This window comes from Pseudopodoces humilis, chromosome 15, assembly GCF_049639895.1.
Source record: "Pseudopodoces humilis isolate 2021_Gansu_Grassland_sample_001 chromosome 15, ASM4963989v1, whole genome shotgun sequence".
Lineage (NCBI taxonomy): Eukaryota > Metazoa > Chordata > Aves > Passeriformes > Paridae > Pseudopodoces > Pseudopodoces humilis.
Genome location: NC_142214.1, coordinates 9,870,280 through 9,890,723, shown reverse-complemented (window position 1 = coordinate 9,890,723; position 20,444 = coordinate 9,870,280). Strand labels below are relative to the sequence as shown.

The following is a 20,444-nucleotide window of genomic DNA, read 5'->3' as shown; positions in this document are numbered from 1 at the left end:
GCACGGTGCTTGGTGGGAGAGAACTGGGGAGAAGCAGAAGCAGGCCTAGGAAAAACTAACCTGCCCTTCTCTTGCTTCATTGCTTGATATTAAACAGTGAATTTAAATGCAAATGCACAGCAAGAAAAGAGATATATGGTCTAAACTTAAACAGCAAGTGGCTCTTCCTTTTTTTTTAAATAATTTTAAAAGCCACCCAATGACATATTAATAAAGCACCTGTAGGTATGCTTGATGATAGAACAAAAAAAAGGAACGCAATATTTTCTGCCTGCACTTTAGCTACCTTGTCAAGAAATTAATTTACTAATCTGGAAGCAAGACATGCAGTTCCACAAATTATTTTTGGATTTACAGGTTCACAGTCAAACCTTAATTGGTTTGAACGCATGGATTCTTTCCTTCAGGTGTTACACCTTTTGCTGCTATACAGAATTGCTCAAATTAGCTGGAAAGGTTAAAGTGGCTCAGAAAAAAAAATAAAATCACACCACTGTAAGTAAATACAGAAACATCTTGACATCAGCTCATACAAGCAGTGGCAGGCCAGTCCACGTTTGCACGCAGCAGATTTCTGAGGCTTTGTGTCAGGAGGAGTTTCACAATTTGATACGACTGGGGTGGCTGATGAAACCAGCTGCGGTTGCTTTCAGGACACAAGTTCAGTTACTGTGCAGTGGTATCAAAGAATGGCTTTTGTTGCACTGGTCTTTTTTACAAGAATTATTTTATTTTTCACATACCAATATCTTGTTACTGGACCTTTCCTTTTTCCCTTTCATATGTTTTTTCTTTTTTTCTTTTCCTTTTCTTTTCTTTTCTTTTCTTTTCTTTTCTTTTCTTTTCTTTTCTTTTCTTTTCTTTTCTTTTCTTTTCTTTTCTTTTCTTTTCTTTTCTTTTCTTTTCTTTTCTTTTCTTTTCTTTTCTTTTCTTTTCTTTTCTTTTCTTTTCTTTTCTTTTCTGTTCTTTTCCTTTTTCTTTTCCTTTTCCTTTTATTTTCCTTTTTCTTTTATTTTCTTTTTCCTTTCCTTTCCTTTTCTTCTCTTCTTTTACTTTTACTTCTTTGAAGCAAAGCAAGAATATTTCAGTGATGGTTTGCATTGTTGTGAGTCTCAGAGTCTTCCATAAGGCACTGAAGGAAAAAATACCAGTTTTTCCTATTAAAAGTACATTGCACCATCATCAATGCGTGTCATGCCTGACACCTCGGAGAGAGTACAACTGGCTCAGATGGTCCAAATCCATGAAGCAGCCACATTCTCTGCTGCTTTTTTGTCTTGCATGCTGTCAGGGTGAAGATCTGAAATAAAACCAGAAAGATTTAATCACTGCCTGGCAATGAGGGGCAGGGGAGTTCAGCCTATGGAGGGGAACAGACTGTGGGCAAGAGGCTAACCAGGCCTTTTCAGAATCATTTGTCAGCAATTCAGCTCACTTTTCCTGCTTTAGAAATCATGAATTCTAGTGCAGAAGGTTTGGTTCTATTGCAAGTTCTTTGGAAACTTCCTAAAAGCACTTACCTGACCTTATAATCATAGCTTACAAAACAAAGAGGAAGAGATCAGCAACAAGAGAGATGAGAATTCCGATTATAGTGATTTTTAAAGCAATTAACAAAATACTTTCATTTGAACTAGCACGATGCTAGACAGATGAGTTGCTCACTTCTTCACAAAGCCAGCTACCTCTGTGTGTAAAACAGAATGGCACCTTTCTGATCCTACTTCTGATTAGGGAAGAAATTTAAATGACTGACACTTAAAAACTACCACAAGATGGTGTTTCAAAAGCCTCTTGCAGCAGCCCCCTGGTGCACACAACAGGATAGCATGGACAGCTAATAAATGAAAGAAGAAAACCCAGGGGGTTTATTCCTGGCCCGCAGCCGTACCCCTAGATTTTCACACTTTCTGTGCCGTACACGTTGTAGCCTTCTCTGTAGGTAGCGTAATTCTGGGTGTTGGTGGTGGGAGCAGGTTTGAAGTTCTGCGTGTTCTTGGTGAGTTTCATTCGCTTGGACTCAGCCCGAGACTTGTAGCAGAACTCAATCAGTGCCACCATCATGGCCAGCCCCAGGCCTCCCACAAGGATATAGAACACGCCAGCAACATTGCTCAGGCTCAGAGCGCTTGTCTTGTCCTAAGAGAAACGAGCCACGCCGTTAGTTCTGCTGTGAGGAGCAGACAGACAGACAGACAGACAACAGGCTACTTTGCATTAGCCCTAGCTGGAATAGCTACACTCACGGTGTTCAGTGTCTGGCCCATGGACCAGTGCTGTCCCCCCATCCCCACAGCCTGGGGCTGCACAGCAGTGACTGCTCTGTCCTCCACCCTGTAGTGGGTGAAACCCTGGCTGACTCCAAGGCAATGAGGTTTTTTTGGCCACTGACTTCCCCAGGCCTTCGGTGTCCCAGAGCAAGATTGCCTACAGCCAAGCATCCCTGGTAGCAAAGGCACTGGGGGAAAGTTTGCCGGTGGCTGCATAAAACAGCAGGATTTACAGAAGGCCATGTCAAAACTAGAAAAGAAAAAGCCAAACCACTACAGACTTGGGTTTGGCCAATGTAGGTAAAATTCTTGAGATGCTGCTAAACTTAACTACCTTTTTACAACAGTTAAGGAAAAAAGCCCACCATAGAAAGATGGTCAGTTACTTAGAGGTCAAATAGCAGAGCCCTGAGCTAAATAAACTAGCACCTTCTGTAGAGTGAGTTATTGAATGAAACCAGATATTGTGACACAAAAATCACTGGTCAGGGTTTATGTTCCTTCAATACATGTCAGATGGGGAGAAGCTTGCATTTTTTAGAACAGGGTTCTGGAATGGGATTAAGTAGAGCTGCAACCCTTCTGCTGCTGCATGGGTGGGTGGCTGTGGGGAGGAACAGCTCCTGGCTGGCACAGCTGGCTGGGCTGCCACGCCACACTGGCTGGGTGGATGGGCAGGTGCCAGAGAAATTTGTCTGTGCCCAGAGAAGACGCTGCTGACACAGCTTGGTTAACGAATCTCTCTAGGGAGAGCTAAATTTGCATATAATCAGAGTAAAACATCATCTACCTGGTATGCGTGTTTCACAAGCAGTTTGGTATGTGTGGTTGTAGCAAACAACCTGCCATTTAAACTAAAGATCTTAATCATTTATACGTCTTTTCAATCACAGTTCCTCTGGCAGCTTCTGTGTGTTCAGATATCCCATGATCCCAAATTTATCTACTACGACAGCTACTGGGTTGTGCCCTAAGCAACTTCCAGCCCTACTGAAATCAATGAAATTTTATTATTGGCTTCACTGAATCTTGATGTCCTCTGACACTGAAAGGGTGCTTTGAAATTATAGTTTTCTGTCTGAATGATTACAGAGAGCACTTCCAAAGGCACCAAGGGAGTTAGGCACTCAACTGCGACCGATTTCAGCTGGAACTGGATTCCTCCTCCTCTTGGTGCCTTTGAAAATGTCCTTCACTTCAACAAGCCCAGCATTTTACAGAGTTTTTCTCCCCAGTGGGTCTATAAGCATAAAAAAAAAAAAATCCTCCTTTTGACTGAATGGTGTAAATAAATATTCCCTACAATTTAAGTGTGCAGCTACTGGGCCAATTGACCTCAGGGGTGGGACCTGCCCTAGGGTCTACAGTGGTCCTGCATGAGGCTGGGCAGCCCCATAGCATGACTGGTGGACGACAGGACAGTACAGCAGCAAAATGGTTCAAAGCAGTATAAAAAGGAATATACAATATTTAGGTAATGATTAACCATTAGTATTTCTAGATTTTTTTTTTTTTTAATCCAACCAATTTCAAAATGAATTGGCAATTAGGGCAGGAAAGGCACTTTTTCCTTATCAGCTGTCTGTCCTGAAAATTTGTGCCCTTAGCAAGCATGTGACTGTTTCCCAAACTGACATGTAGAGAACCTAAGTAATAATTTTGAAACAAAAATGTGTTTTTTCAATAAAAATAAGAAAATATGCTGGCCTGAATAATAGACAGTGACTGTGCTGAAACTTGCACATTTAAATGAAGACACCAGCTTGAAAGGCTTTGGGGGCTTCTCTTAGCATGTTTCTAGCAAAATACTCACACAGTGAAACATACTTACAACTACAGCCTGTTACTGCATATAAGAAATATGCTGTCATGTTCTGAGACTTACTTATTTTTTTCTATTCTTTTCTTTCATCCTTCAAAATGTAAATAGCAATTTTTGAAAGTCATTCTTGGTATAAACAAACAGTGGGTCAAAATGTGATTGCTAATCAGTACAAAAAGACCTTCAGTGACTGACCTTACTTCCGGAGTCCTTGGCTCCACATTCACCCTTATCGTACCACCATTTGTTTTTCAGCTTGTCTAAGATGCCTTGTTCACTGAGTTTCAATACTGCAAGGTTTACAGGAGTTCTTCACGTGGGAAATAACATAAATAACATTATATTATGTTATTTTATGTTATTCAATCTTTAAACTACTTCAAAACTATACAAAGCGATAAAGCAGGGTTCCTGGCCACAAAGTATTTACACTGCAGGCAACTGGATCATCCCCTTAAAGTTAAAACTAGAGCATCTCTACATTACCAGGTCCTGCCCATATCGCTTTGAGTAATCGGCACTCACTGTTAAATGAAGGCAGTAGAAACAAAGCAAGGCCAATCTCCCACTTTGGTGCCCCACAGGCACTTGCAGTAGCTTTACAGATTTGTGTGGGTTTGATCCAGCAGTACCCCCCTATTGCACTAACAGACCAGCCACTGTGACTTCTCACGGCCGAACAATGCTTGTAGCCCCTGATCCCTGGCAGCCCCCATGCCTGGCGAGTTTCTGCACAACTGAAAAGCAAAAACCCCCAGGCTGGATCCATGGAGGGGGATTTTGCCAGCTGTCACAGCCACTTCCCTGCTGGCACTGGCTTCTCCAGCTCTCATGGCTGGCGCTGCAGGGGTTGTGCTCAGAGGCATCGTGCTCGGCTGCACACCCCAGAGCTGCTGCATCTCCAACTCCCCCAGTCCAGGGAACTGCAGCAGAAAAGAAGCAAATGCAGACCTCTACGAAGCAAATTAATGAATATGGGAACGCTGGCTGAAAGTGCCCAGGGTGGGAAATGTTGGCAGGATAAATGGAGTTGCTGACTGGTGCTGCCAAGAGCCCACAGCCCGAGAAGCTGAGCTCATCTGCCCCTTCCGCATGGGAAGCAGCACCTGAGGAGCTCTCAGTTAGGCTTTGTCATTTCCACTTCCTCCTTATGTGATGATTTGATTTTTTTTTCCTTCCTGTTTCCATGAGACAGGCTCCTTGTGTAAGGAACATCTTCAGTTCCAGCTCCTGCTTGAACAGCTCCTGCTCCACGGCCACACAGGGCTGTGTCCTTATCCTCAGCAAAGCTCTGCCACTTTGCACAGGATGACACCAGGCAGACACATGCACAGCCTGCTCTGGGTCCATTCAAGGCCTGTTGTCAGCAGAGGAGACGCAGGAGCTCAGCCCATGTCTGCCTCATGTCTGGCACTTGCTGCTCCCTGCCTCCTACCCCTGCCCTAAGTGCCTGACTGTCTGCAGAGCAGAAGAGACTCAGGAGAAAGAGGAGTAAGACCTATACAAAACATCTTAAAGATAAGCTAAATTGCACAGTGTCATTTAGGGAAACATCCCCAGACTGGGAGGGCTCACAACTCTGAGCAACAGGAATGACTGAGCGCTGCTATGTCTGCGGCAGGGCAAGATGCTGGAAGAAGTAGCTGGTAAAGAAAAGCCCTGTTCCCTCATCTGCCAAAAAGCTGCTTTTGAGGTGGCTGTGGGACTGTTGCTGGCTGATGTTGGGAAGAGCTCTCAGAGATGCTCCGTGTCCTTTGGCAGGAGAGTGGCAGGTGAGCCCAGGAAGCTCATGGGGTATCATGAGAAAAATCGTATTCAAGAACTCCTGAGCTGAATGCTCTACAGGCTGCTCCGACATGACCCTATGTAGTGTTACCCAGGCCAGCAGGGAGGCAAGAGCAGAGAAAAGCCACCCAGGTGGGGACAACCACTGGTCCCAGCAACAGCACTGCCAGCACTGCCTCTCAGCTGTCCAAGCAGAGACAGCACCACTTACTCCTGGCCTGCACAAGGCTCAGTTTGACACCAGCCAAGACTTTATTTTTATAAAATGGCTTTTTTAAAGCGGCAGCTGTAATCTAATTAAGTATCAATCAGGGCTGGTTGTACACACTCAGCTGGACACAGCCAATGGATGGCAGTGACAAACCACATGAGACAGACTGTGTTTGCAGGCCCAGCACTGGCAATAGGCAGAGCTCCTCCACCAGGAGCCAGGGGCATCCTAAAAAGCCAACTGTGCTGCAGCTGCACCTGCATCCTCGTACAGGTAGGGCTGTAAAACATTAACGAGATCAAAGCACGATCCAAGACACTGCCAACACCCTGGGGGTGCAGGTAACGCACCTGCCCCACTCAGTTACACCAACAGGGAGCAGCCAGGTCCTGGCCAAGCCACCATCATGGACCCTCTTGGGCTGCTGGGCTGTGCCAAGACCTCCGGTGACCCCCAGACGAACACGCTACGAGCAGCCATGCACGCCTGCAAAGCCAGCCAGTGAAAGCTCAGTGCCTTTACCTTCCCGTTACAAGCCCCAGTAGAGAGCAGGGTGAATTACTGCTCAGAGAACAGTACTCTCATTTTAAATTTCATTTAAAAACTATTCAGTTTGGAGAGATTTTATGTAATACATCTCTCAGCTTTGAAAAGCATTGTGCAGCTGAGAATACACAAACAATAGGAAGAAGGTTATAAACACCTTTCCTCCTACCTGCATATTTTATTGTGCAAATTTTCCCCTCCCCCCAGTCCTATTTCAAACACTATTTTTAATTTGCATGCCTTTGTAAACCCTATCCGGAGTACTGAGAATTTGCATAACATCCAATACATTATAGATTAGCTTTCACAACATTATACAGTATTGGGAAATGAGGAGGCTTAATATGCTAATTAGGGTGCTTTATTTTTTTTTTTTTAAGTCAAGATTGCAGCTAATTGTGCACACACAACTGCCAAAAAGAAAAAAAAAAGTAGTAAACTAAAATTATCTTAACTAAACAGACGGGAATTTGCCTAAACTGGGGTTTTCATTATCATTTGTCACAGCCCTGTTTTCCAGGTGAGGTACCACACTCCCTCAGCCTGGGAAGAAGAGAGGTGATTTGGTGCACTATGTGTCCTAGCACAAGGGGCTGAGTGGGATGGGCAGACAGGTGCCAAGAAGTCACTCCTTGCTTCAGACTCACTTGGGCGATGCTGGTGGAACTGTCACCATGTCAGGGTGCTCTCTGATGCTGGGGCTGTCCCCATCCTGCCAGGCACAGGTGCTGAGCATGTGGCTGGTACCAGAGGGTCAGGTCATGTATGGAGGGAGCAGGGCAGGCAAGTCAGACATGAAAGAGTAGCTGGTGGCTGACTCTCCCTACCTTGGACTGTCCTGTACCCCCAGCACACAGATGACCTGAAGAACTGCCTGAGCAAGTTCCCAGCCTCCCTTGGCTCAGCTACTTCACTGGGCAGGACACCTTGTACCTGAGCAAGGACACCCCCTCAATTTGCAAGAAAAGGTACCAATTTGTGAAGCATTAAATACTGCTTGTTTCATCAAAGTCCTCAGGAACAATTTTGCCTGGTTCCAGAAAATTCCCAAAACCTCCTAATGCATGAGCTGCTTCCTCTGCACCAGGATTTGAGAAACCTTATGGTGGGAGAAGGCATGATGCCTCTGCAACACCTGGTCCAGCATTTCAGGAATGCAGTATGAGCTGGTGCAGGATGGACTCCTCAAATCCCAAATTCCCAAGGTAAGTAGGTATGTTGGAAAGTGAGCCTGGTTGTTGATGCATTTTCCCACTGCTCATCTCTGAGTAGCTGTTTAGCCTGGTTCAATTCAACAGTCAGAGTCAGTCATGGCTTTGGCCAAGATCCTGATGGAAGTGCAGAGAGCCATGTCTGGATCCCGGTATTTTTCATTGAGTACTGAATAGTGCCCAAAGAACACAAATCCTCTGTGTCACCCCTCAGCTTACACCCAGCCAGTCCCAACAAGGTTCCGTGGGCAGTACCAGTGCCATGCCTGTGCCAGCCAGCCTAAGGCCACCAAGATGCAAAGTGTTCTGTTGGTTGTTGCAGAGGGAACTGCAGAGTTCTTCTAGGAGCAATGGCTGCTGGGTCAAGGAAGGGGATTTTTCATAGCTTGCCCTGGCACTGGTTGACTGAGGGGGGATTTTTAGAATTGTCTTAGAGGCAGAGGAATGGAAACACTAAATTACTTGTCTGGGTCCCATGGGAAGGCTGTGTCACCAGACACCTGCTTCTCTTGCTGTCTACCTCAGAGGATCATTTCCACATTTTCTGGAGCTCTGTCTCAAAAGAATTCCATTTCCTTGTAGTTTTCTTGAGATACTTTTGTGCTTTCCAGTTGTTTTAATTATGTTGTTGTTGGGCTGTATGGGATATCCTATGAAGTCCTCAGCCCTTTCCTAGGTGGCTTTCATTATTTTGCCATGTTTTAATTTATGATGGGATTCTTTTTCATCTCCCCTGTGTGGTTTCCAGACCTTTCTCTCTGTTTGGTTGCTTTGATAAAAGTAAAATGTTCAGAGGTTTGAGAGCTTGCATTCTCTTGTTGTGCTCTGTAGGCTAAGAAAACGAGATGAGGCCATTTAGACCAGGATGTCAGCATTTTGGATTCCACAGCATGGTATTCTTGTCCAGAAACTTGCAGTGTTTTTCTTCCTTCCCATAACTGAAGGATTTTGTTGTTTCCTTGCTTTTGCTTTTCATCCAATGTATCTGAATCATCCAGGCTTAAACCTGTGAGGTTGGTTCTCTTGGGCAGCTCTACCAAACCCTGCTAAAATTTTTTCCTACAAATGACTGGAAGACTTGAATTTAGAGAAACAAAACCAGGAGCCTCGTATGGGATAGTACTGCCCTCAGAGGGGAATTAAGCCATCTGCTATGGTTGTTTTTTTTTTAAGAGAGGCATGACTGTAAGATCAATGCCCACCTGTTTTATAGGCTTTACAGAAACTGCCATAAACGCGATTTTATACCTTGACAGAAGTGTGCTTTATTGGTGTTTCAGCTGTTTCGTTTCTCTGCCACCCTGTTAGGAGACTCTGTTCAGGTGCTGACAGCATAACCTTCCCCTCTTCAGCCATCAGCTACTGCTAGAAAACAAGCTGTGCCAGACTTTTTCTGGATTTAATAGGACATCATCCCAAAGGGAACCTCCTTTTCCTTTTGCTGTGTGGCCCTGGGGTTTCCTCTCTGTTGCACTTCAGCCCATCTGGGTGCAGGACACCAGACCCAGAACTTTTGCACCCTTTCCTGCTAGTGGACCCAGATGAAAAGATAATACTGATAGAGTGAACTGATTTTTGAAAAACAAACTCATTAAAATCTCACTCCTAAGCTGGGTCCTCAAAGCTTCAGGTTCAATTAAAAAACTTTGTCCACCTCTCTCTCAAATTCAGGAAGTGCTACAGCAATTTGTCATGCAAGTTGATCCTGTATAAAACATGGCACTGTTTCCAGGCTGAGTATGTTCACCATGATCATGCTCCTTCTCAGAAGAAGGAGCTGCTATATGCTCTTTGCAGAGCATTTATTACACTTGTATTCCATTATTACCCATCTTCCATTCATGCAATTATTATGGAAAGGAGGGAACACCATGACTCAAAGGCCATCTGTTCTCTTCTCTTTGAGATAGTCTTACCTGTCTGAGGGATTTCTTGCCTTGTCTCCTCTTACCAAAGCCCCAGTTTCAGGTTAGTTGCAGTAAATTTTATCTCCACTGAGAAAACTAGTGGTATAATATTTCTTTCCATTCTTCCTGGCCAGAACAAGGTTGAAGACAAGTAAATTAATCATCCAAGAAGTAGATCCTTATTAGTCCCAAAAGTGGGAAGGTAGAACTTCCGACCCTCTCAAATCATAACAGGTTTTTAGTGGTGTGATTAATGGCCTTTTAGGTTAACTGTCATGATTTCACCTGCACCTATTTAAAGAAGATAACCCCAAACCAGATGTTCTACCTACTGCCATCACTAACTTCTACCAGATTAAGACACACGCCCAGCCGGCTGCAGTCCCGCATATGATTGCAAAAGCTGGCCAGGCTGCTCCTTGTGGCAGTTGGGTTCCAGTTACTGGCCATCATGTTTGTGCGCTAGTGCTGAAAACAGGACCCTTTCCTGAACAAACTTGGACTGCAGTGAGGAGTCTGAGCAGTTTCTTGGAAAAGTGCTGTTAATTTATGAAAAGAACATTGCGATCTTGCCAGAAAAAGGGCATTTTCCAGGAAAGATGCCAGTGCTTTTGTATCCAGTGTTTGGGTTGGTCCTCACAAGTTGCAGCAGGCGATGCAAGGAGTTTGTGACCAGTAGAGGTGAGAACTGGAAACAGAAGTCACTTTAGGACATGAACATCTCACCCAATAACCTGCAGACTTTTTTCAGCTCTAACTGGTGTCTGAGTGGCATGAAGTCTCAGCAACACTGTAGCTATGTTTATTACTTGCAATCTGTAAAGATTTAAGTGATGATTGGAACAGCTCTGGATAATTCACATCCCATTCTATGCTCTAATAGATGTAATATAAATGTTATATCCAAACCAAATCACTGCCAAGGAGAGTGAATGAACTCGGCAGACAGCACACTGTTCCTTTCAAACCAGATGAACCATTGCTCAGAATTCATTTAGAATTTTTAGATGCAACCTTTCAGAATAGCAAAGTAAAAGGTGTAACAAGCAAGGCGCTTCAAAGCAACAACTGAAGGGCGTCCTCAGGGTGGCACAGGATGGGGAGGGGAGGGCAGTGCATGGGCTGCACTGAATCTCCCGGGCCATGGGATGACTACCCATGGGCTGCCCTGGCACCTCTCACTACCTGGGTTTTACAGCTGCAAATGTTCCCTCACCCACCATCAGCTGATTCCCAATTTTCTGTAGAGTGTCCAGTGTGCAGGGTACAGTGTGGCATTTTCACAACAGTGTTACTTGCAGCATCTTAAGAGTCCAAATATAGCTTTTTTGGGAGGTTAAGGGTAAAGAAATCACCCACAAACTTGAAGGAAGACCAGAATAACATCCAGCATTGAGAGTTCCTCTATGGTCTTGAAAGCATCCCTTCTTCATATGTGCCTGGGGCTGTGGCTCAGGATAGCAGAGCACAAGCTGCAGCAGACCTGATCAGCACTTCAGCCATGGAGGGATGCCCTGCTGGCTCAGAAGATGTCAAATGCCAGGCAAGAACTCCAACCACTGCAGCTTCACTGCTCATAAGTGGCCCCTGCACAGGAGAGCTCCACAGGCTTCTGCAGGGCTACTTGGCCAGGACATCCATGTCCCCAGCAGCACCAGGGAGGGACATGGGCCATCTCACCCAGCAATACAGAGCTCATTTAGAGGTGAAGTTAAGAAATTTAAGGCCAATGGCAGTGTGAGTCCTTCTCACAAAAGCAGATGGGTGCTGGCTCCAAACATACAGCAAATATGGTCATCAGGAGAACTGTCCTTTGCTAACAGACCTCCCTGTGTACTTAATACTGCAGCTACCACAATGCACAATCCTGTGTGGTCACCAACAGGCCCTTGTTCATTTTTCCCAGCAGTACAACAGCAGACAACAAATTCTTCTGGCTGGAGAAGTGTTGTGGAAATGCAGGCACAAATGACTTGGGATGCAGCACTTTCAGCAAAGCTGTTCGTGATTCCCCGTATCTTGGTACTGGCCGTTGGGGTGCACAGGAGAAGGTGAAATCACAGTGTCGAAGACAACCCTGGGCTCTGGCTGTGTCACAGTGCATGGCATAGAACAGCTGTAAATCTGGTCCAGTATCTGGCTAGGCCAGGTTTATTTCTGATTTGTGTCATTAGAGCAACAGACAGCCACATGAGGCTTCTGGCAAATCTGTCCCGCCTAAGAGTGCAAATCTGTTCCTCCTAATGAAATGTGACACCCTCTGTGTGAGAGTGCTGCCCCCACCAAGCCCCATGGTCAGAACAAGGGTTTGGCCTCAGCAAAGGGCTCGTTGCCCTCCTGGCTAAATCTCAGTGATGTGAAGGAGGTGAGAGTCCATGGTGGTACCAGGTCCTGGTTAGTACATTATAGAGTGGCTTTTGACTTGTTTTATCATTAAATAATAATAAACTTGTTTTATAATTAAATAATCCCTGCTGGTTTTGCCTAATACTTTTAATTTAGGAATCTGACATATTTAGAGCACTCTCACTTCTACAGCAAGAAATGTTTCCTTTGTTCCTTATGACCAGAGCTGTCCTTGCTGGAACGTCCCCGGGATTGCAGACATCAGCACAACCCAACTAAAACCATTATAACATCAAAGAATTCAGATGTTAAACACTTGGGTTTCTAAAATCCACCTCACAGTGTCAGAGAAAGGCAAGTGGAATAAGGTGCAAACAAATAAGCATTTTCAAAATCCAAAATTCTTCCTAAAATCCTCTTGGGTAAAACTACTGAAAACACTGAAGTAATTGTTCCTGTTGGTGTCACTGGCTAATCCCCTCTAACTTCAGGGGAAGCACAGAGGGCAGCTTGCTGCAGACATGTGAGACACGTCATATTTACCATGCTCTGAGAGGCAAATACCTGAGATTACAGAAAAACAGAATATTCTGAGCTGGAAGGGACCAACAAGGACCATTGAATCCATAAGTGAAAGGCCCATACAGGGATTGAACCCATAACCTCAGTGTTATCAGCCCCCTGCTCTGATCAGCTGAGCTACCCTCTGTGACCCTGAACAATGGCACCACTGCCTGGCACTGCATCAAGCCATGCCGAGAAATCCATCACTGCCACACATCACACAGAACCATCAGCCTTCCCCACCCTGCTGGCAGAAGGAGGGGAGGTGATGCTGAATGGGGCCTCCAGTCCTGTTGACTGGTGCTGAGTGGGCCAGAAGGCAAGTGGCCACTGCTGTATCCCTGAGCCAGCCCACACAGGCACACAGCTGGGCTGGGACTGACAAAGGCAGAAATCAAGCCCAGGATTTTAAGCCTCTGCTTAATTTGACAGGATACCATAAAAAACTCACTAGCAACCATATTGGTATCATTAAAATATAAAGATAGAAACAATCTAGGAAGACACACCAAATCCAGCACTACTCTGTAGAGGGCACCACTTGAGGTTAAAGACCCCTCTAAATCAAATAAGGCATTTTATTCCCCCAAACTGTATAAATCCCAGCCTGATCTGTAACTATTGAATGGACTTTTTGTCAGATCTTGTTACTGAAACAACTTCTGAATAGATACAAAACCTGCGGGTGAATACATTGTCCAAGGGCTCTGCTCTTGCTCAGATCAGATCATCCATCTGCCTGTTGCAATTTACCAGTTTAGCAATGTTTCTGTGCCATGATTTCATGCTTTGCAACACACCCACACGTGAGGGATGGGGAAGACTTTGTTTGGAGATGGGCTTGTTATCCAAACCCACTGTGTTTGTTTAAAGACTACAGTTGCCTGGTACTTCAAGCAGGAGTGAAGAGCCCTGAAAATACAGGCATAAACCCATATGGTCAATCCCAGTTCCTTCTTGTCAATCACTACTTCCTACCTTCTGTCTCAGAAAGTGATCTTTGGTATTCCACACTGAGCATTCAATATTCAATAAAAAAATGCAAAAAGCACTGAGCATTTATTTTTTGAATAATAAGCCCTTGGTTGCTCTTTGCTACCGTTTCAGACCCACACCACTTTTTCCTTGCCCTGTGTTGCCAGCAGTTGCACATCTCCAAGATTTAACATTTGAGGGATTGAAATGCTTTATGAGTGGGCAGAGGAAGGGATAAAAGCGAAAGCCATCTAGTTTGGAAAGACAAAGAGCTTGCAAAATTAGAAAATTAAAACTCAGCACCTCAAGCTCTATATATCCCCCAGCCACCTAAGAAATATGCTGCATGTTGATGGCTGGGGTAGTGCCTGGAGGCAGAGAGATAAATCCCCTGGCAGAGGATATTGTTTTTCCTCAATGGCAGAGCCAACAGCAGTTCCCTTTGCTCAAGGCCCTGGAGCCCTGAGTGATGGTGAGGAGCATCCTGGGGCTGCAGCTCCCTGGCTGCCAGGGGATGGGTTTAGCTCCTGATGAGCACGCAGTAACTGCAGTAGTTCTCCATAACAGAACTTGGTTATAGTCTCTCCATTATTGGGCAGAAGTAACCTGCCATTACAGGTTGGAGCATCCAGTTCATCCTTGTGGAATCTGAAGCTTTTTTCCTTTGGTCACAAGGTATGCATTTTAAATTCGGGTGTTTGAATGAGCTCATGATGTCATTGCATAATCTATAAACATTCTGTGCACATCTCTACAGAGCCTAATATGTTACCAGCTGAGGCTGCAAGTTCCTCTGCTCTCTGCAGAGTTTGTAGCCTGTGTTTGGCAACATAAGTTATCTACATGAAAGAATATTTACATGTGTCACAAATGTAGCTCAAACAAATTAAACTCTGTACTAATAGGATCATAATTTAAGAAAAATGCCAAGTGCTAATGCAATAATACATGCTGACTGGATTAGGAAATACAATCCATAACAAGTCACTGTAGCTCATTCACAGCAGTGCCAGAGACACTTGAGGTACGGATGTGGTGAGAGGGTGGAAGGAAGAGCAAAGGAGGGCAGGTGCCCAAACCTATGCCTGAAAGAGCGGCATGGACCTTTCCTGCCATTGCTTCGGTCCTTTCTGACCTGGATGGGTAGGAGCAAGAGACTCAACTTACCTTGTATGCCGGCTATCCCCTCACCTTCTCTTTCTCTTGTCTCTAGGCACATCCATTTTCCCCCCCATCTTTATTTTCCTCTTGAAACGGCTTCTTCTGTGACTCCTGCTCTTGGCTCCTCAGTAGGCTGCAGATAGATGCTGCTTAGTCCAAAGGCTACACAAGACATTCAAAGAACAGCTAAGTTGTGATCGTGTGTACAAAAGCTAGAGGCATTTGGCCCACAGTTACAGTGCTGGTGAGCACAGAGAAATCCACAGAGCAGCATCAGTGCCTTCGTCCACATGAGCCCAATGCTGAAACACTAGTCACTTTGAAGAAGAAGAAAGGCATTTACTTTTCCCTTTGTATATTAAATGGCAGCAGTTACTATTAAAGAGAAACAACCAAGCACAGACCCCCAGGGAGACATTCAAAGGAAGGGCCCTGCTCCTGCTGCTGGGAGTTCCACTTCCATCTGCTGGTTTTCCTTTCTTCCTTTTCCGGTATCACAGAGCCTTCAGCCTTGACTTCTCCCATACTGATACTTACAGTGCAGGATAAATGACTCATGTAAGCAATCTATGGAAATTAACCTTTAAGCACCACAGATATTATCAAAAGGAGTGCACAATTAACAAGTCTTTAAGGTTTCTTGCAGCCATAAAGGGAGGACTTGCCATCCCTGCATGAGCCCCAGGTCTGCCACAATTAATGCTGCACAAACACGTGTCTCCTTGCACACTCAGGTCTTGAGTTGGCTTTGGCAAGGCAGCAAAGCCCTAAAGGTTATACTGACAAAACTAAACCATTCCCAATTCTTGGATACCACCAGAACTGACTCCACCAACTCCTTCCTAGCACAGGCAAACTACTCTTCCCAAATTATGGTGCTGCTTCTCCCAGTTCCATTTCTAGGAAAATATCTTCAAGAATCTGTACAACAGCACTGTCATTTCTGCAAACCAGAGCAGGCTTTCAGCCCTTCTTGGCACTGCTCTGAGATGCTCCAATGAACTTCTAAAGCATTAAGACTTCATCACTGGCACAAAACAGTATTATTTCCTAATATGATATAAAGTAATAGCTGTCAATTAAACCAATATTCTGGTGTCTTCCTTTTAAAGCATTATTTTGCTTTGTCACTAATTTGCACAATACAGTAATTTCATATTACTTTCCCAGCTCTGAGCATGAATTAGCTCTGTGTTACTGTCACTGGCTCTGATCAGCCATTTTATCTTTTTCCAGCTCATAACACAGGCCTATAGAATGGATGACAAGGAAATTCACGCTGATGAATATAATTTCAAACAAATTACTCAAATAAATCGTGCTGCATCTTTTTAAGATAGCCATTTCCCCAAATGTTCTCTCTTATGCACGATGTGTTTGGCAGTGGTGCTCTTTAGGCATCAGGTATCATCTAAAATAAAGCATAACAGATTTCTTCTAAAAATATGCCACTTAAAAAAATTATGCTGCAAATGTTAACGGCTGTGCTGAAAATGTATCAAAGCAAATCAGCACACAGACAAGGGGGAACAGATTCCATCTGCTAATGGCCACATTCACAATTCCAAAAGTCTTGGGAATGGGATATTGTATGGAGCACAGCTCTGAGGGCAGAACCCAACTAGCACACTGGAAAAGTAATTCTATGATTAAAAAGAAACAATTGGAAAATGAAATAATATTACATTGCATGTCATTTCTCTGATGTACTCCAAAAGAGGTATCAGCCTAAAAAAGAATATATTAAAGAAATTAAGTCAAATAATTAGCAAGGAATCTTAGCTTGTGAAGCTGGTGAGCAGCTGCATTCAAACATTCTCCTTCCATGTTGGCTGTCATTAAATGTTACCATGAAGGTATAAGAATACAAGAAATTTATCAACAGCAGAACTATAGAAATTTATCTTAGCGGAAAACTGTTCCTATGCAACTGAATAATTAGTTTCACATAAGTCACTCAGCCTGTGACTGCTGTCTTGATCCCCTTTTGTCTAATTCTTGTTAAATCCCTATTCAGCCATCACTCAGCTCCAAGATTATAGGATTGCATAATAAACAAAATAACTAGTTTCCAAACTAGTAATACACCAAAACATATTTCCTGGAATATGCTTTTTTACAACTTCTATTTTGTATTCTCTCATGACTGAGAACTCAGCTTGCATGTATAAGAGCATTTGAAGAGAGGGTAATTTTATAAAACTAAATTCATGCTCATTTAGAAGGGCTAAATGAACAAGTTTTGATGCATATACCAGAATGTCTGCATCAGCTAAGTCAGTCCATTTGTACTGACATGCATCCCAGAAAAATTACATATAGGTGGAACATATTATCCTTCAGACTTGTTAAATAAGGACCACTACTGAAATGGGGTAATTCCCTTTGGCAGGGCACCTAAGGCACTGCAGAGCACACTGGCACTCTCTGCTCCACACCAGCACTGGCACAGACTGGTAGCACTGAAAACAAGACACATGTCAGCTGAGGCCTTTAAAACAAACTCATTAAAATGGCACAATCTCTTTAGTCTTGAATTATGAATCAGGAGCACAGAATGCCCACAGGCCTAACCTTACATTCTCTGTAAACCAACAGATTCAAAACCTGCAGAAAGCCAATTTAATACCTTTTCTTTTTCCTGCTGCAAGATTCAAAATCCTTGTGAAAATGGCAGTCACTGTTTAATTTTCCAGAGGTAATGAAGATATAGTAACAAGAGACGAACTCACAACTCAGAATCATTCCTCTCCAAGCACAGGCACACCACATGTGAGACCGCAGGGAGGACGAGCACACGAGAGACGACCGGGTCCTTTGCAGTACAACGATGGGCACTGGCACAAGCAAACGGGCTCATACGTACCTTTGGCTTTCAGCGTGAGCTGAAGTGTCAGAGTCACAGAGGAATTTAGCTAAAGAAACTGGCACCACCAGTCTGACATGACTCACATCTACACACAACCCATTGTCAGAAGGTAGGAAGTGACGATTGCAGACTCTGGGCAGCGATTTCCCAAGACTCGGTCTCTACTGGGGAAGCTGAGAGAGGATTCTGTCAGCTCAGCCGGTAGAGGGAGCTGCCCTGAGTGAGCAATGGTTGCCATGAGATGGAGGGCAAGGTCTGTAACTTCACCTCAGGTGCCTTCACCACCTCATCCTGATTCCCCCAGCTGCCACCTCCTTTAAGGTAAAAGGGAAAAAAACAACAGTTTTGAAGCGACTCCTCTGAATGCTCTACAAATGACGCTGTGTTCATATAAACAATTAACCAGAGAGATGGGATGAGATGATGAGGGCAACTTCTGGTGGGAGGACAGTGAGGAGAGAGAGGCCAGCAGACTCTTGGAGCTGTAGTGCACAGGGGGCAGCACCAGAGCTCATCTTTCCCCAGAGGGCAGCAGGGCTTCTGCTGGGCTGGGGCAGGGCCTGGTGGGTGATGGGGGTGTGCTGGGAAGGCACTGCCTGTCTGCCGCAACTGCGCCGCAGTGCAGTCTGCAGTACTCAGGGCCTACAGAACTACCTCAAAGGAAAAGCCACTTTGCAACAAAAAAGCCCTCTGATTTACCACACCTCTAGAAACAGCCACTAACCCCTTCCCCAGTTCTCTTAGTTTAGTCTTCTGTGGGAGGTCTTCTACATTCCATGTTCTCCTCTCTGGGGACTTTTGCCAGCTGAGCTGTGCCCCAAGAGTTGATGACTATAGATCACCACAGCTGTTACAACAAACTACAGACAGACATCACTTAGGACTAAACTAGCAAAACACACATTATTGTGTTTGCTCCCCTTCCTTCTTCTCTGGGTACCAACTCATGTTACCACACCACCACAGACTCCACTCCCTCAACATTGCCTGACCAGGCCGAGGCCCTGCCAAATAGACAGCATCGTTCTTTGTAAAACATCTTCCAGCACAAGCAAAAATAGAAAGATGGCCCTGCCCTAATTATGACCATTTAAAAAGCCCTCTTTAGTTTCCTTAGGGCTGTAAGTGTTATTGGCTGGGTTTAATTCAATGAACTTGAAGCAATGAAGTACATTGAAGCTGGTTTATATGAAGAGTTTTCTTTCAGGGAGGCAGCATTAGACAATGAGGTGCTGGATCCCAGGAGGATATGAAACGTTTAATATACTGGCAAATATGACATATAAAAATGTTCTGTGAAGGATGAGCAGCAGAGCTAAAAAGCATACAAAAGTTTGTGCTCATCTCCAGGCTGCTGCTGAGCACTGCAGACCTCCAGCTACTGAATCAATCCAAATTAAAGAGCTTTTCCTTCCTTCAGTATTACACAGTGGCTTTTGCAAGCAGCAGACATGACACGCTGAGCAACTTCCTATGTAGCCAACTGTATGCAACTCATATTAATAGATTGCAGCAGTAATTTGCAGTAATTGTCCGAAACTGCAGTTTACTGTTATTATTGATTTTGGACCAAATCTGAAGCATTTTTATTGGAGAGATTAGGAGTTATTGTTCCCTAAAGATCTGGTTTTACTAGATGTGAGAGAGTGTCACTACAAAAATGAATTTCAGTACTTTACAGTATAACAGTGTCATTTAAATTAATTTTCCTGGTAATTCCTGGACTCACAGTGACCAACAGCACCCAGCCAACTTAGCTGTAGTTTAACCTTGCTGGGTTAAAGACTGCAGAAACTGCCAGTCCTAAAGGGCAAAGCTGACAAGAGGAAAGCACACTAGTTAACATTTGCAATACATGGACTCATTGAAGCAACTTTGTGAAGGTACAGTACAGACTGCCTGGAAGGCTAGGAGAAGCCTCAGCTCAGCAGAAGGCAGTGATAAGGTTTCCACTACTGCCTCTGGAGCCAGATTTGAGTCCACATCTGTATCAAAGGCATGTCAAACACAGATACGGGGCTCCTGCATAGGAGTGTGAAGAAGATTGGTCAGTACAAAAGGTGACATTTGAATACTCCAGGCAAAATTTCCAAAACCTCTCCAAAAGGGCAAAGGAAACTGAAGCTCTTTCACCTCTAGGTCTGTACTGGCACAGTTAGTCCTGGCCAAAAAAAGTCTCATAAACCCTTGCCCTCAGGGGTTGGAACAGTGACCAGAGGTGATCATTGGTTTCTTGAACAGTTACCTCACTGATTTACTCTGCGTAGGTCCCATCAATACTAGACTTTTTATCTGTTAGTTAAATAAGGTTTCCAAGCTTGAACAAACCCGCTGATGATATTAAATAAGACCGTTTCTTTGAAAGAGCTACTGAGCAAGAAAAAAGTTTTTTTCCCCATCACAATTAGTGAAATAGTTTTCATCTGCTTTCTTTTTGATTTTTTTTTCTTGAGAAGCAAAATAACAGCCTTGCCGATTACTCTTTGCTAAGGTACCCGATTGTGGTGACATTGAGGCTGACCTTGGAGTCACCTCCCCCGCTGCCGCACTCTCCTTTGTCGTACCACCATTTGTTTTTCAATTTGTCCAAGAGGCCTTGCTCATTCAGTTTTAATACTGCCAGGTTAACAGCATTTCTTGAAACGATAAAACATAACTTGTAAGAAAAAATGCACAAATGCTTAGGAAATCGTAACGTATAAAAAAAGGAGCACAAGAGGACAAATTGGCTAAAATTTCACAGAACGTGGAGCTACCAAAATGTCTGTACAGCAAAT

The 20,444-nt window shown here is 44.2% G+C and overlaps 1 protein-coding gene across 4 annotated transcripts in view; it reads right to left on the bottom strand.

Moving 5' to 3' along the window:
* Positions 1-987: 987 nt before the first annotated feature.
* The window catches only part of GRIA3 (glutamate ionotropic receptor AMPA type subunit 3), a 144,739-nt gene continuing 125,282 nt past the window's right edge, over positions 988-20,444 (bottom strand). For 2 of the 4 annotated variants that reach the window (XM_005530004.3, XM_088062673.1), the window contains 3 exons: positions 20,189-20,303; positions 1,892-2,139; positions 988-1,300 (listed from right to left, as the gene is read on the bottom strand). In XM_005530004.3, the coding sequence (XP_005530061.1) occupies positions 1,894-2,139; positions 20,189-20,303 (361 nt within the window). In that variant the 3' untranslated portion in view covers positions 988-1,300; positions 1,892-1,893. Of the gene's footprint in view, positions 1,301-1,891; positions 2,140-4,287; positions 4,403-20,188; positions 20,304-20,444 lie in introns of those variants that run through there. The other 2 variants (XM_005530005.2, XR_015773862.1) reach the window with 2 other exon arrangements.